The following is a 14930-nucleotide window of genomic DNA, read 5'->3' as shown; positions in this document are numbered from 1 at the left end:
GGCCCGGCCCCCTTCCCCCTGTGCCCTGTGGGAGACCTGGAGCACAGGAGAGGAAAACCTTCCCTTCGTCTCCCTCCAGAGCTGTTCTCCCCAAAGGGAGCGATGGAGAGGTTAGCTGATGGGCCACTGCTTGGTGGGCGGCGTTGTTATTGACCGCGGATTTTCTGCTGCAGCAGAACCAAGTTACTAGCGCTTCTCTTTTCTCAGTTTTACTCGTATTTGGCTATCTCTGTGTTATGCCACTTGGTCCTACAGTCTTGTTGCCTGCTTTGTTTCTTGATTATTTGTCTTCTGCTCCTTTCTTTGCCACTGATCCGTATTTGTGTTTGATAAGTTTCCAATTGTTTCTGTTGCGTGCTCTGCTTTAAGTAGGCTTATTTTGGCGCTGCCATTGTAGTGTCTTAGTATTCAGGCTATATGCTTTGCTCTTTTTCCTTCTGGCTGCTTTGGTACCATTTTCTCAGTATTCTGGTATTTTTGTTTGCTGGTGCTTCTGTTCTTATTGTGTGTTACAAACCTGTGCTCCTTTTCTGCTTGGAGTCTTGCGTGTTTCTATGGTTTCTAGACTTTCCTTAAAGATGCAATGTGCTTTTTGACCCTTCCAGAGGAAAGAAAAAAAAAAAATTACAATTACTTAGCAACTTCAAGAAGTACCTCTCTGTTCATAGACTTTGTTGATAGGCAAACATGCTTTTTGGGTCACCTGTCTGAAACGTGCTGTGCAGAGTTACCAGTTCTAGTCTCCCAGTGTCATTTCCATGTTTCCAAGAACAGCAGTGTTATAGAGCGAGGACAGAATTGGGGAAAGAGCTGTTACTCTGATTGCTTATTTATATGTCTAACATGCTCACATGGTATAAATGTTTTCAAAAAGCACTGGGGCAACACAAGAAAATAACTTCACTGAAATACACTTACAACCCTTGTTAAAATCAGTTTTTGTACATTGACCTGTATTATTTCCAATGTAGAAAAAGCCTTTGGAGGGGATAGAAAGTTTCAGGAATCACTTTCTGGACCACCCAGGGTTATTTCCCTTCGAAAGAATAGTCTTGTGTGCACCGTGTCTGATTCTCAGTCCCTTGGACATGAGAAAATCATTCTTAGGCTTGCAGGAACAAATGCCATCTTGTGTGCATGGTTGCTCTCCTTGAGCGAGCCTGTGATAACTCAACAGCAGCCCCAAAGGTTCTCCCTGACTCCCTAATAACGACCGTTGTTTCAAAGAGCGAATGCTTCCCATGAAGTTACGTAGCTGTGCTTCCTACCTACGCCCTCGCCAGAAAGAGGGGAGAGCGTTGGCGCAGAAGTGACGCGGTCTGTCTGCAAGGGCCAGTGCTATTGCTCCGGAGGAGCCTAATGGGCGTATTCGGTAATGAAAGTGTTGCTTTTCCATCTTGTTCTGGAAGTTCTACTAACGCCAACGAGCTCAGGAGTTCAGATGTTTTGTGGAGGGAAAGCAAGGGTTGATTTAACAAAATCTGTTGTCTAAATTTACTAATGACTGCCTTTCCCATGATTCTTCTTTCTTCTTTTGAGGTATTATCCTCTCATAGAGGTGCATTTTGAGAGGCTTTTGTTTGGGTTTTGAAGAGATTTGGTTATTTTTGTAAATACAACAAAGGATAGTTAATTGAAAATTGCAGATGCAATAACTTGCAGATCTGGTATTTTTAGCATGTCCTCAAATTTTCCATTTAAGAAAACCCTACCAAAACCCCATGATAGGTTTCTAATTTAAGTGAGGTCTCTTGCTCTGCTGCTATTCTCCTGCTGTGCTTAACAGTAATTGCTTGTTGAGAAGAGGCCTTTCTTTCTGTAGTGCTAATTCAGCACAGTGGGGGAAAGGTAGCCAAGGAGCTTATATATGTGTAGAAACTAAAAGACTGGAGATATAATGTGGTTAGGCGGAAAAGGATAAGAGAAGATGGAAAGTATCACAAAGGGAAAAGAAAAAGATGGCAGAAAAAGGAATGAGATGGAAACAATGAGGAATGATTTTGAGATTGTGCATTTCTTTTACAAATGAGATCTGTGGTTCATGAAAGAAGCATGTGGTAACTTACAGAAGGTGAGATCTGAGGCGCTGAAAAAGCATCCTGGATCAGATATGAACATTTCATGAGTATTGTTTAGACAATTTTACTGTCTTGGGTCCTCTAATAAAGAAAATTTCTTTATGCTTGCAGATTCCATTTTCTGTGTGATGCATTGTAGATTTTAATGTCCAAAATATGTCAGAAAATAAATGGCTATCTGAAAGTGTTGAGTCACCTGTACTAAAAAGGAAATTGGATTTTATACTCAAATTTGTAGTGAAGAAGCTTAAGCAATACTAAAAACTGAAGAATTTGTTCAAAATTTTGACTCCCTATTATTGTGAAAAGGATGTTTGGGATGTTGTACTTATTTACAATGGGGTAAGGATCTTTGATCATCTTCTTTAAAGTTTCATGATGATAAACATACATTTAGCAAATATTACCTTCAAATGATCATGCAAAGAAATCTCTAGACATTCTAAAACCCTACATGTAGTAAACATCTGCCAACCTGAATATGGATATTTGAAATTTATATTCAAAATGATTCCATAAATACCCATATCACTCTTAAATATCTCCTCTGATTTTCTTCCAATTATTGTAATGTATAACATACTACTGTATTGACGGTAATATTAATTCATTTTATTTGAGTCGAATGGGGTACTGCTCATCAATTTATAAATTTGGTTACTTAATTTTCTTTAAGTCACTGAGAAGTTATGTAAATTCCCAAAGGACCCTGAAGGGGAATTCAATATACAAATAATAATTAGAAACACAAAAAAAGCTGGCTGGAGTAAGCAAATGTAATTACAATAAATGTTTCAGTGATAGAGAAGCTAGTTATCCTTACTTATGTAGCTATTAAATTCATTGAAATCCTTGTCAAAAGTTTTAAAAAAAAAAAAAAGGTGTATGGAAATTGTCTGATCGTGTGGTGAAGAAATACAAGTGTCACTAATCTGTTCCTTACACGTGCAGATTTTGTAAAGCTGATAGAAGGAGAGACTTGGTACTTGTGTGTATATGTATATTTTACATATTTTAAACATTTGGAGAGCCTTTGTTAATTTTGCTCTTAAGATAATATTAAAATAAATTAGCAGTGGAATATGGTTTTGAACAAAGCTAGATAATAATGAGCAAAGCGCCGATCAGTTGTTACAACAAAGAAATAAACTTCTGTTGTGAGGTGTTTCTGAAGTTCTGTTACATGCGATTTTAATGTCCTGAGGATGTGTACAGATGAACTGCATTCAGTGTTATAGGAAAACATTAATCTTTGATAAAAACAGCAAGTATTCAGCTGGCCAACCACATGAAACTGGCTTGGGTTCTTGGGATTTTTCTACTTTCTCTATGCGGAGGTCACCTGCTCTGACAGAAGTGGCAGAAATCTTTTAATTCAGATTAATACATTTTTGAAAAATGTAGCAATAATGGATTTCATAGCCATCCTGTAGAAGGAGATAGAGAGAAAACAGTATCATGATTTGGAGTTCAACATATCGATTACTTGAAATTCACATTTCAGGACTGATATTATTTTACTGTTGACGATTTGACTAGCTGCAGGTAACTACAGCTGGGCAACACACTGAGCAACAGTGCCCTGAAATACCTGCAGGTATTTCTGGAAATACTGAAAAGCAGCAAATTTATGAATCCTCTTATTGTGGTTTCTGTGGTTTAAAAAAATAGAGTTTGACAGCTACAGAAGATGCTAAGTTGTGATTCATACGTGTTGATTTGCAATAGCAGCTAGAAAATGTACCTTGTCACCACGAATTTTAATTGACTGACAGAAGAGAATTTATTTGCCTAGATTAAGAATAGTTTAAGTGTCCAGGTCTTCACTTTTTCTGGGCTTCATTTTTCATGTAAAAGCCTTTTTCTATATTATATCTTGCAGATGTGATTCTAACTTCTTTAGGTTTATGTACAATAAACCTGTTTATTATCTTGATTCCAGGAAACTAGGTCACACAGCTGTTGCATATGGAAGATTTCCCAAGGTTACTGGTGATTAGAGAATGCAGAATTCTTCATATTACCATAAGAGAGTTTAATTTACCTGGAGAACGTTTTGTTGTTAATTAAAAATTTTTTATGGCTGTTTAGTTTCTGTTTCTTTCTGCTAATCTAATTTTTTTACCCGGCATCTTCCCAAATTGCTGCTATTTTTAATAGACTTCTCCTTAATGCTTTAACGGGTTTAGCCTCTGTTCATCTTTATCTGTTAAGACTTAGCTAGGGTGAATCTTAATAAAAATCTTACAACTACATTTTAATGATTTCTTTTTTCCTTATGATGAGTATCTTTTTACCCTTTACAGAATCCTGGTGAAATTCCATCAGACATCTTGTATTTCCTCATAAAACAATTTTCTATAGGGAAAACAATAAATTGCTTGTATTTCTTTTAATATTTATCCCTGTATTTAAAATCTAAAGATTTTGTAATCCCTAGTCCTAGCAATTCACCGATTTAATTTTTCACATTTGTGTAATTCTTGGAATTAGGTCTAACAATCAGGCAAGTTGGTTGTTCCACAGACTGTATAAAAAGCAGTTGTACAGTATCTTCAGATAATGTTTAGCTTCCTTGATTTGTACATGGCTCTTTTGCTTTCAATAGCCAAGTAATTAAAATCCCACTGTGAGGAGAAATCTGGCTTTTATCCAGAGCTTTTCTATCTCTGAAAACATTTTCTGATCTAGTTTCTATCATTGCCCTGGAGGACTATGGCAATATATGAAGTATATCACCTGATTTACTACTTCTTTTCTTCTTGACAACTAGCCAAATGGTCTGATCTGTAGAAGCACAAATATTGTATTGTGGTTTTTGGCAGTATAAATCTTTTCTAATATTGCTTTTCCCCTTTACCTTCCGTGTTATTCCTTTGGACAATTTTGCATTCAGATCTTTCAAATCACCAGTAGTCTTTACATTTCACTCATGTCCCTGTTACACCAATAATGACCTAGATGCAGGGTTGGGGTTGTGTTAGCTGGCTGAAAAGCAATTCAGGGGACATTTATCCGCACATAAATAACCCTAATTTTTTTTTCCTACAGTGTTTTATTCTGCTTTGAATCAGTGCACCTCTAAATTTGATTTTTAAGTTTATTATTTGCATTATTTGTTTTCAAGAATTTTATTGACATGGACTTAAATTTACATTTAGAAATGCCAGAATAGCAATTTAGATGTGTAACTACTGCTGCTTTGAGTATTTTTGGATATTTCACTCATACATAAGATTTAAACTTCCAGAATCAACCAAACACATTTCACAGCGCAGGCAAAGATAGCGCGAGGGCAATGTGTTTTAGTATATTTTAAACCTGCATATGTTCGTGAAGTGCTTTGTCACTTGAAACATTAGCCATCTGCCAGTAAGCTTCTCTTTGTAGGGAAGATTATTGCAAAGGTTGTAGTGAAGCAGCATTAGTGTCATTGTGTGACCTCAGATCTCCTTGATCTTTTTAAATCCGGTTTCAGAGTTAGTGTAGAGATTTCGCCGGACTCATTGGCGGATCTCCTCCTGGTAATGGTTAAAAGTCCTTGCAGATTCTTTTAAATCTGTCCAGGATTTTATGATAACAGTACAGGCTTTTTGAATTTGTCAGCAAACCCTTGCTGGAATTAGATTCTTGGTTTTACAGTTTCCGTTCTTTTCGGTTTCTGATGGTTATGCAGTTATCATCTACAGGAGGGACCTGTAATATAGTATTCGACAATATCTGTTTTTAAGCTCTCCCTCTTCAACACTGGTGTGCAGGTGGTCCTGATAAAGCCCATGAAGCAATCTGAGCCGTAGGATAGAAAAATGGAGAGGGCAGAAGGCTCTTGCCTCTGTTCTTTGCCTGTGCCCTGCCAGACTTGCTTTTCTTTCCTGGTCTGCTGCTGAGTTACTTATGACTAAACTGTTAAAAGTTCAATCTGTAGGTTGTTTCTTTTTTTTTATTAGCTTTTTTTTTTTAAATTGGATTACTTTTTCTTTGTTTTTCATTCTATGGGTCTGGCATAAGATTTATGAACATATGAGGGCAACATGGCTTTTTAAGTCATTTGTCCAGGACCTAATATTATGAGGGTTGCTACTAAAATCCTGCTGCTAACAGTGCCCAAGAATATCCTAATTCTGTCTGGAACTCACAGGGCAGTTGTGGCCTTTCCATCTTTTTCTTAGTTACAATAATCTAAGTACGCTCTGTGTGGGTTACTCACCTGTGTTTAATATCCATTTCCCCCTCTTTCTGATGCAGTTCACTGAGCTTTTGTGGATCTATAAAACTTGGAGTGTGTCTCCTTGAGGAAGCCCTCAGGATATTAATTTTTTTTTAATTTTATTTTATTTTTGGTGCTATTAATTTTTTTTTAAATTTTATTTTATTTTTGGTGCATGCTGGAAACATCAACATCTTTAGGCTGATTATCTCAGCCCTCACTCTTCAAGTCTTGGAGCTCAGTCAAGTTGACAGACTATGCTCAGTTCACTCAATCTTTCTGGCCCAGGTTTCCAACAAATCTAATCGATCAAGAACAAACTGTAGAATTTGAACCTTTTAGTAAATGTTTGGGGTTTTTTGTTATGCTTTAAAATGTAAATTAATCTATTTCCTATGCGCTTGTTTTCAGAAATGCCAACTCCTGACTTGCTGCCCATGATTACAGCGCTAGAACTGCAGTTAAACAAAGTTACAGTTTAACTCACCTGAATGTGAATCATGAATAATTAGAAAAGAAAGAAAATCAAAATGCCCCGAAAGTAACACATCTGTCAAAATTAACTGAAACTTATTTCCTGATGAATTGTACCTTGCTTGAAATGTGGAATGACATTGTTTATAACAAAAACATTTAATGAGTCAGTAAAACATAATGAGATGCTGTAAAGTACGTATTGAATGTGGTATTTGGTCTCAATTTTGGTATTCATCATAAGCTTTATACAATATAGGGGTTCAGTTCTAATACATCAACTGCTTTTAATCCAGCAGCAAAACTTTATAGATACCAAAACTATAGAAGTAAGGTCAAAAATCTGCTTCATTCCATCAGGGATAAGATTTCAATATTGACTGTTAATCCAAAGTGTCCCCTGTCTTTATTTGGTTTCATGCTCCGAGCCGTTGGCAGGCTGCTATACAACAGAGACATCTCCTCCGTCTTGGTCCTTTCTCTCACCATCAGGCATGTTTTGTGGTTTGCTGCTTTTTTTTTTGGTAAATTTGTTTTTCTTTCTTTCTGATTAAATATTTTTCAAATCCTAGAATAGTTTTTCATGCGTTTACTTATTTTCTTTGGTGCCTGAAATGTGGCTAGTGTCTCCTGGGTAGCAGCAGCAATGTGGCCTGTTTTTTGTCTTTTAGACTGGCACAACTGCAGTGGTTTACACTTTCTGTTAGAGTAGATTGGTAAAGCTGGCTTGACGGGTTTTGAGTGGAGGCTGGCCTGATTTGCTCCTAATTTCTCATTCCAGGTGATTAGTGTATTGTAATATTAAGAGCTGTTCTACAACGTAAGATATTCCGGGGAATTTTGAGCCTGAAAAGTGGTGGTCTGTACGAATGGATGAAATACTCATAAAAAAATATTAGAGTTGAATGGAAAGGACAGTTTGCTCTTTTATTTGGAGGGGTGCTAGAATTTAAGTATTCTTTTCTGACTTGCTTTCAGGTACAATAACCACGCCTCACATTGCTATGTATGTGATATATGTGTATGTGATTAAAAACTATAGTTAGTATACCGCAATTTGTTCAAATGTTATTATTTCCTACATCTGATGAAAACAACTCCCTTGCGAGGATATCCTTTTCTTTATGTCTCCTTTTGACATGGTGTTGCTTCCAGAAATCATTGTCTCTCCTGCTAATAAGAAGTACGTTCTTGTAAAAGTTAATCTTTCAAATTATTGACGCTCAGGTGAATTCATGTGCTGCTTTAGAGGTTGTTATTCTTAACAAATGCATTAACAGAAATGAAAAAAAGGTCAGTTTTGGCTTTTCTTTTTTTCCAGGCTAGTCTGTTCCTGCTCTTTAGAAAATGTCTTCTGCTTTTCTAGCCAGATACACTTCATAAAGTGGATAAGCACTCTCAGATTCAACAAATATTTTTGCACTTTACTGCCTTAATCATATGATAGTGTGATTCTACCTGAAACATCTTACATCATACCATGTTATGGGTAAAATCAGAGTTTAATATATATAGGAAGCCTGTATTTTTGTAATTTTCATAGAATAAAAAAATGGTATAGATATGTCAATGGCTTACTTTTAACTTGCTTTAGTTATTAAAATTGTATGCATACCAGAATGTTTACTTATCAAAACCATTTATTTCTTTTAGGGTTTTTAGGAACCTCTTGTGAAGAAAAAATAGACCCTTGTGCATCGTCTCCCTGCCAGAACAATGGAACCTGTTATGCAGACAGACTTGCCTTCTCCTGCAGTTGTAGTCCTGGATTTACAGGACCTACATGTGCTCAGCTGATTGACTTCTGCGCTCTGAATCCTTGTGCACATGGCATTTGTCGCAGTGTTGGAACCAGCTACAAATGCCTCTGTATCCCTGGTTTGTACCAGTTACATGTTTTGTGAATCTTCTAATGTTTTTATATGTAGATTCCAATATATAGTTTAAAATCACTTCCTCTTTTCTTTTCAGTATATAAAACATTGAGCAGATGTTCTATCTGTTTAGAATAATGATAGGAATCTACACATTACATTTGGAAAATCAAAAATTGCAGAGTGAGCACTGAAAATACCCACTGAGATCCATATGGCTTGGTTGATATCTACAGCTGTATTATAAACCGTAGTCTGCAGGATAAATCTTTTTAAGGTGAGGTATCAGTGTCATTGAAATTACAAAATTTGGTAGAGAGAATGCAAAATGTGACACTGATGATTTGGGAAGGAGTGGAAACGAACAAGGTAGCTGAACAAAGGTAGAGAAGGAAAAAAAATTGGTTACCCCAAAGGGTTTAGTTCTACTATCCATGTTTACATAAAGTATCTCTTTTCCGAAGTTCCAGTGATACTGCTTTAGGTGAGTATAGCTAGTAGACTCAGCTGGTAACTGTTTGATAATATAGCCTAACAGTGCAATGGTGTCTGGGTTGCATTTGCTTAGCTCTAGATTTTTTTGCATCCTTGTACCAATGTAACACAATATTGGAGTGCTTATGGCTCCCTTTATACGTTTTAGCAATCATAATTAATAGGTGAAGTAGCAGTTAAAATGACTGATACCACGTGCTGCACACCCACTACCAATAATCTTTGTTTTCATTTGAATAATTCTGGCACTTTTTTTTTTAAAAGTCTGTTCCTATAGAGCTATAAAGTGGAAAACTGCAGAAGTTAAGGGGGAAATAAATCCCCAGTGTACAAGGGATAAGCTAAGGAGTGTTATTGGGTAGTTAAGTAGCTCTGCATATACATAGTGCTGTGACATGCACGCTGTTCTCCAAAGTTCCTTTCAGAGGAATACCTTCTCTCTGCTGCATTGCCTTGCCTTGTGGGAACCCAGGCGCAATTCTTCAGCTCTCTTTCCTTCCTTCTGAGTTAGCAGGATGTGGAGGTGTCCTACCAATCCCAAAGGTTTTGCCTGAAGTAGGCAAGTACTCCTATGGGTGGTGAGTCTGAACGTTAGTATATGCCACATCCAGATGTTTTCTTTTTAGCCTGTGCATAGAAAGAAGTCAGCTTCTTTCTCTTCCAAAAAGAAGCTTCTCCTTTTTTTTTCCCAAGACAGAAGCCCACAATCCGTTCCTAGAACATTTCAGGTTAGGATAGCGAGGCTTAGGACAAAAAGAAAGTAAAGTAACTGTTTAATTTGACTTTCATGTATTATTGGCATTTTGAGGAAGAAAGATGTCACTGCTTGCTGCTTCTGCTTCTTATGGCTTTAGAGCAAGGTGAAACGTAGAGAACTCTCCTATTTTCCTTGTAGAGTGAGCTTTTATCTAAGATTCTGTAGCTCATAAAACTGCTATCTCATCTGAAGAGCGATCCCTGAAGACACAAGAATTACCAGCTAATGTCTTTGTCTTGGACGGTATATTGAGCGCACACTTCAAAGTGTTGCTTTCAGTAACTGATGCATGCGATCTTCAAGGAAATTCCAGATGTTGAGAGTGAAGTTTGAAACTGCTTCAGGATGAAAGCTTTCATCACTCTGTAGGAATAATGGATTGATTTTTGAAAATAAGCCACCACTCCTTAAATCAATAAATGTGGTAAGAACAGGTTTCAGCGTTATGAATACCTCAGCGTAAGGCATCGTGTTGTGTGGCAAGATTCTCACCGATGTATGCTATCCTGAGAGGGAGGCCACAACGTGGTTGTGTTGCTTCACAGTTTTATCGCTGAAATTTTCTTCTTGCAGTGTGTTTTGATTTTTTGGAATGAAGATACTTTTAGTAATAGGCTAGACAACTGGCTAGTGCAGTTACAAAGTTTGTGCATATATAATACAGTTGTCCTGATCCAGAGCATGATATAACAGCGAAATCTGTTTTGATTAAATTTTATAAAGCCTGTTGAAAAAAGGTAATTTTAGGAACTCGGCTCAATGAGCAGTCCTAACTTTTCTAGACTGTCTAGTTTTCTTACGTTGATTCCGATAGGTCTGAATTTAACTGGTATAGAAAACACTAACCTTCTGTGCATTTTGTGTTGAGTTGTTTCTCCACCAGAATGGATTAGTTTTATTTGTGGATATGGGGAGTTTGCAATGAAATCTACTAATGCAGCATTTTTAGAAGGTGTGAGGATTAATCACTGCTATTTAGAGACAAGGAAAGGACCATCAGAAGTTGGTTTTTGAAGAGGTACTCAGAAATGAACAGAAGCTGGTGGAAATTTGTAGTTTGGATTTGACTGATTTATAATCAAAGTACATACCTCTTTATTAAGGAGAAAAATACGAAAGTGAAATGCAGACAATACCATAGTAGTGTTATCTCATAATTCATTTGTCGTCCAGCAGATGTGAGTTTATACATGCAGGATTATAAGAATCTCATGTAAGAGCTTTAACCATTGAGATGTATTAACTTATTTAACAAAAAAATCCCAGAAGCCTCCGTTTTATGGACAGTTTTTCAGGAAGCATCCTCAATTCTTCTGCTTGCAACTTTTCAGAAACCAGAGGGTGGGTAGATTTTTGTGGCAAGAGAGGTCCAGATGTTTATGTGGCCTCAAATGTTTTCAGCTCAGATGTTTCTGTGAATGGTGTGGGCAGTTTTCATCTGAACAGAAGAATGGCGTTATGTAATGAAGAAGAGTATTTCCCAACATCTGGTTTGTTTTATATATCTCAGGAGGTGAAGATGATAATTCTTTCATTACAAATTTTCAGTCTTCCTTTTTGAAGTGTTTAATTGCTTTTCTGTTCATTTGCATAATAGAGGAATCCTTAGAGAAAAGAATTGGGTATTGAGATGAAGAGCAACAGGCCTAATCACATTTAAATAGAGCTAGCATATCCTCTCTTATCGAGAGCACAAACTACAATTCATATCAGTTGATAACTAGTTCCGTGTCTAACAAAAATATCTTTTTGATTGCAGGTAGTTGAAATTGCTAGGTGCTGTTTTCATAAATTCATTTTTAGAACTGAGAATTTAATAGTTTAATATTTAGCCCTTCATTTTGGATAGTATTCTCCTCACCCAGCCCCCAGAAGGACTAAATAGCAGAGGGAGTGCACAGGAAAAAAAGGTTTGAAGTTAAAAAAAAATAAATCTGGAAAAACAGGAAAAAAAGTGCTCAGCAAGTAGGAATATGAGAGTTACTTGGTAGCATCAACTATTCCTTGATTGGCTAGCGAGTGTTTTGTTAACTTGTTCGGATTCGTAACAGAAAACTGCTGTTTTTCTAGCTATTGAACGGTACAAGCAGTTAGGGCATGGTCAAGAAAAATCTCTGCAGAGGATGGAGAAGCTATTGAGATGAGGAGCTGCCTAACTCTGGGCAACAAGGAAAGTGATCAAAATGTATCAATATGTTTTGAGCTTTAAGTGGTTTTTAATGTATGACTGAAAAATGTAAAAAAACTTTCTTCTAAACTTCTGGTATAAAAAGGGATCTGATTTCCAAACTGGAGTATCGGGAGCTGTCCAGCATGAGTGACCTTTCCGGAGTCGTCCATGGTAGGAAAAACTAGGCATTTCTTCTTCCAGGGAAACGGGAGGAGTTTTAATCTTCTTCAGAACGTTCTTTGCCTGTGGTTCAAACAACAGAAAGCTAGTTAGATATTCTTGGACAGATAAAAGCTTTTTTTCTGCAATTTGTCACCTACACCTGATGAGAAGTTGTTGGTTAGGTTTGTTCAAATTAATTGTATGTCGCACAGGACTTAAAAGCAGTCTGACACGTCTCATGTTATGCAAAATTATTTTTATTTAAATAATATTTGTGCATTTAAAAGTTAGCCAGATGAGAAGCCATAGAGGCTGCGTTCAAGACCATATATGGTACTTCTTTAATTGAACTCTTTTGTGTTGCTCCATGTGTGAAATTTAATGGGAAGTATTTAAAAAAACAGTTTCTTTTTTCCAAAAATTTTGTAGACTGCTGTAAACTTCACTTTTAAAAATGACAACTTGTTTTAGAAGGACTTCCCTCTACAAATAATATTACTTGCTTCATATCAAGGTGGAACTAAAGGCCAAATTACGAGAGTTTGTCATTAATCTGTCAATAATTTAAAATCTTGGATAACTTATTTCAAAAGATCATTAAAGAACTGCACCTAAGTGGTAGCAAGGTAGGAATAGTCAGGATTGTTTGTTTTCTTCTGGTATGCCTTTTCATTGTTACGAAGGTACCATCATGGGGTTTTTAAATTTTTTTTTTTTTAATCTTACTAGTAGCATTTGAACCAATTGCCTTCAGAGATTTTTCCTCATGAGTTAAAGGCACTGTAGATAAAAGGGAGTCAACTTCTTTGTAGATCAGCATTTGGAAGGCATCATAATACACGCTTTGCCAGTGGTTTGAGTAATTACTGAGTGTAAGGCAGATGAGCAATTAAATTTGAGGATTCCTATGTACCAATTCCTAAAAAAACCCCCTAAAGTAGTGACTATAGAGCACGGCCTAACACATTTTTTGTATCTTCATCAAAAAGCAGTTTGATAGAGTGGATGAGTTACATCTCTGGTATATTAAAAAGCTGGATTCTATTTACAATTTTGCCTGCAGAGACTTTGACGGTCTCTGTCACAATTACTTGTAAAGTGGATGAATAAAATTTGTGTGCAGCTTAGTAGCATTATCAAGGGTTAATAATAAACATACTGAACTACATAAAGGTATTACCGTACATTAATAGGAAAGAAATGATCTCTGCCTCTTGGCCCTGAGGCTTTCTGGCTTGCAGGCTCTCAGTGTCAGTGTGCCAGCTCCTAGACTACTGACTTCTTTGTACAAGAGTCTTTCACTTTCAGGCATGTCCCTGAATTCATATACGTTATTTTTTTTTAGATATATTAATGGTAAGTTTATTAAATGACATTTTAGAGCACTCTTCTGTATTGGTTATATGGTATATCTGAAACATACTGTTTCAAAAACTTTAGAACCTGCCCCTTATTTTTTTGTGTTCAGTTCTAGGTGCCACGTTCTTTTTTTTGAGGTATTTGACAGAGGATATAATTACTTATTACAGAAGCAAAGCGCTGCAGAGTTTTGCTTGTATGTGTGACCGGAATGCCATCCTTCCTTTATGCACTGTTTCTACTAGCAGGCATAGTGTCAGCTGGATTTTCATCTGTGTTACTTCTGCCTCAAAAATTAAACAAGAGAGGAATTTTAAACAGTTCCAATTAGCCCAAGGTCTGTGAAAGTCTCCTTGCTCGGTAGGCAGTTTGGTTTCCATGCTTTTTTTGGCCAGTGTACAGATTTGAAGAATGACAAAGGATAGTTATTATACTTGCACGTCTGCACAATTTGCGGAACACACACAACCAGGCATTTACTACCAATTTTTTTGTGTGTTGGCTTTCATTGTGCGCGTTGTTATGTATAACCTACAACGTCTAATGGCTTGTGTAGAAAAGCTAATTTGTGTAAGTTAACTTGGAACGCAGTCTAATAATTTAGAATGTTCCCATTTCCAGAATGGAGGGAAAAAAAATGTGTAAGTTATTTCTAAGTTGAATATACTTGTTTTTCAAATGTCTGCCGAGAGGGCTCTGTGGAATTCAAAAGTCTATGCAACAATACCTACTCTGTATTATATGTGTGACTTTTCAATTGCCCATGAAACTTTACCTTTAAATCTTTAATTATATGCTTACACACCCAAATTATTAATACTTATCACCTGTCCCTTTACAGGTCACAAAGAAACACCCAGTGTTTGGACATTAGATCTGTAGTTTGTGTTGTGTTTTCATGCTTACCCCATGTTAAAGAACTAATCTTGATAAAAATTCTTGTGCTCATTTGTCGGATTTCTCATCTAGAGCCGGGTTCATGAAACCAGTGGGATCCCATTGTGTCTGTTCAGAGAACGTTTATTTAGTCCCTGAATCCCAAAGCAGTTTCTTTCTCCTCTTTAAACCTTTTCCCCTCTTTACACTCCATTATTTTAATAGAACTGCTGTTATCAATTTCAAATGCAAATATTTAATATATTCTTTTTAATTTTGTCTGGCCCAAAGCAAAGAAATCTATCTAGAAATTTGAATAAATATCGCAGCAAAGTTTTGCATTCAGCTTTCTTAAAGACATAGGGGTATGGAGTTTGAAACTGCAAAGCTCGTGTACAGACCTTAACACCTGTCCTCTACTTTATAAATATATATGATAGCACATATAGAACTTTTGGGGAAAAAAAAAAAGAGTGTC

General features: G+C 36.5%; 1 protein-coding gene across 1 annotated transcript in view; it reads left to right on the top strand.

Annotated features, from left to right (window-relative positions):
* DNER (delta/notch-like EGF repeat containing) overlaps positions 1-14930 on the top strand; it is an 81367-nt gene that overhangs the window by 42618 nt on the left and 23819 nt on the right. The window contains exon 7 of the mRNA XM_009325120.1: positions 8413-8637. Within this exon, the coding sequence (XP_009323395.1) occupies positions 8413-8637 (225 nt within the window). The remainder of the gene's footprint in view (positions 1-8412; positions 8638-14930) is intronic.

This window comes from Pygoscelis adeliae, unplaced genomic scaffold (assembly GCF_000699105.1).
Source record: "Pygoscelis adeliae isolate BGI_AS28 unplaced genomic scaffold, ASM69910v1 Scaffold155, whole genome shotgun sequence".
Classification (NCBI taxonomy): Eukaryota; Metazoa; Chordata; class Aves; order Sphenisciformes; family Spheniscidae; genus Pygoscelis; species Pygoscelis adeliae.
This window is presented reverse-complemented; position numbering and strand designations above follow the sequence as displayed.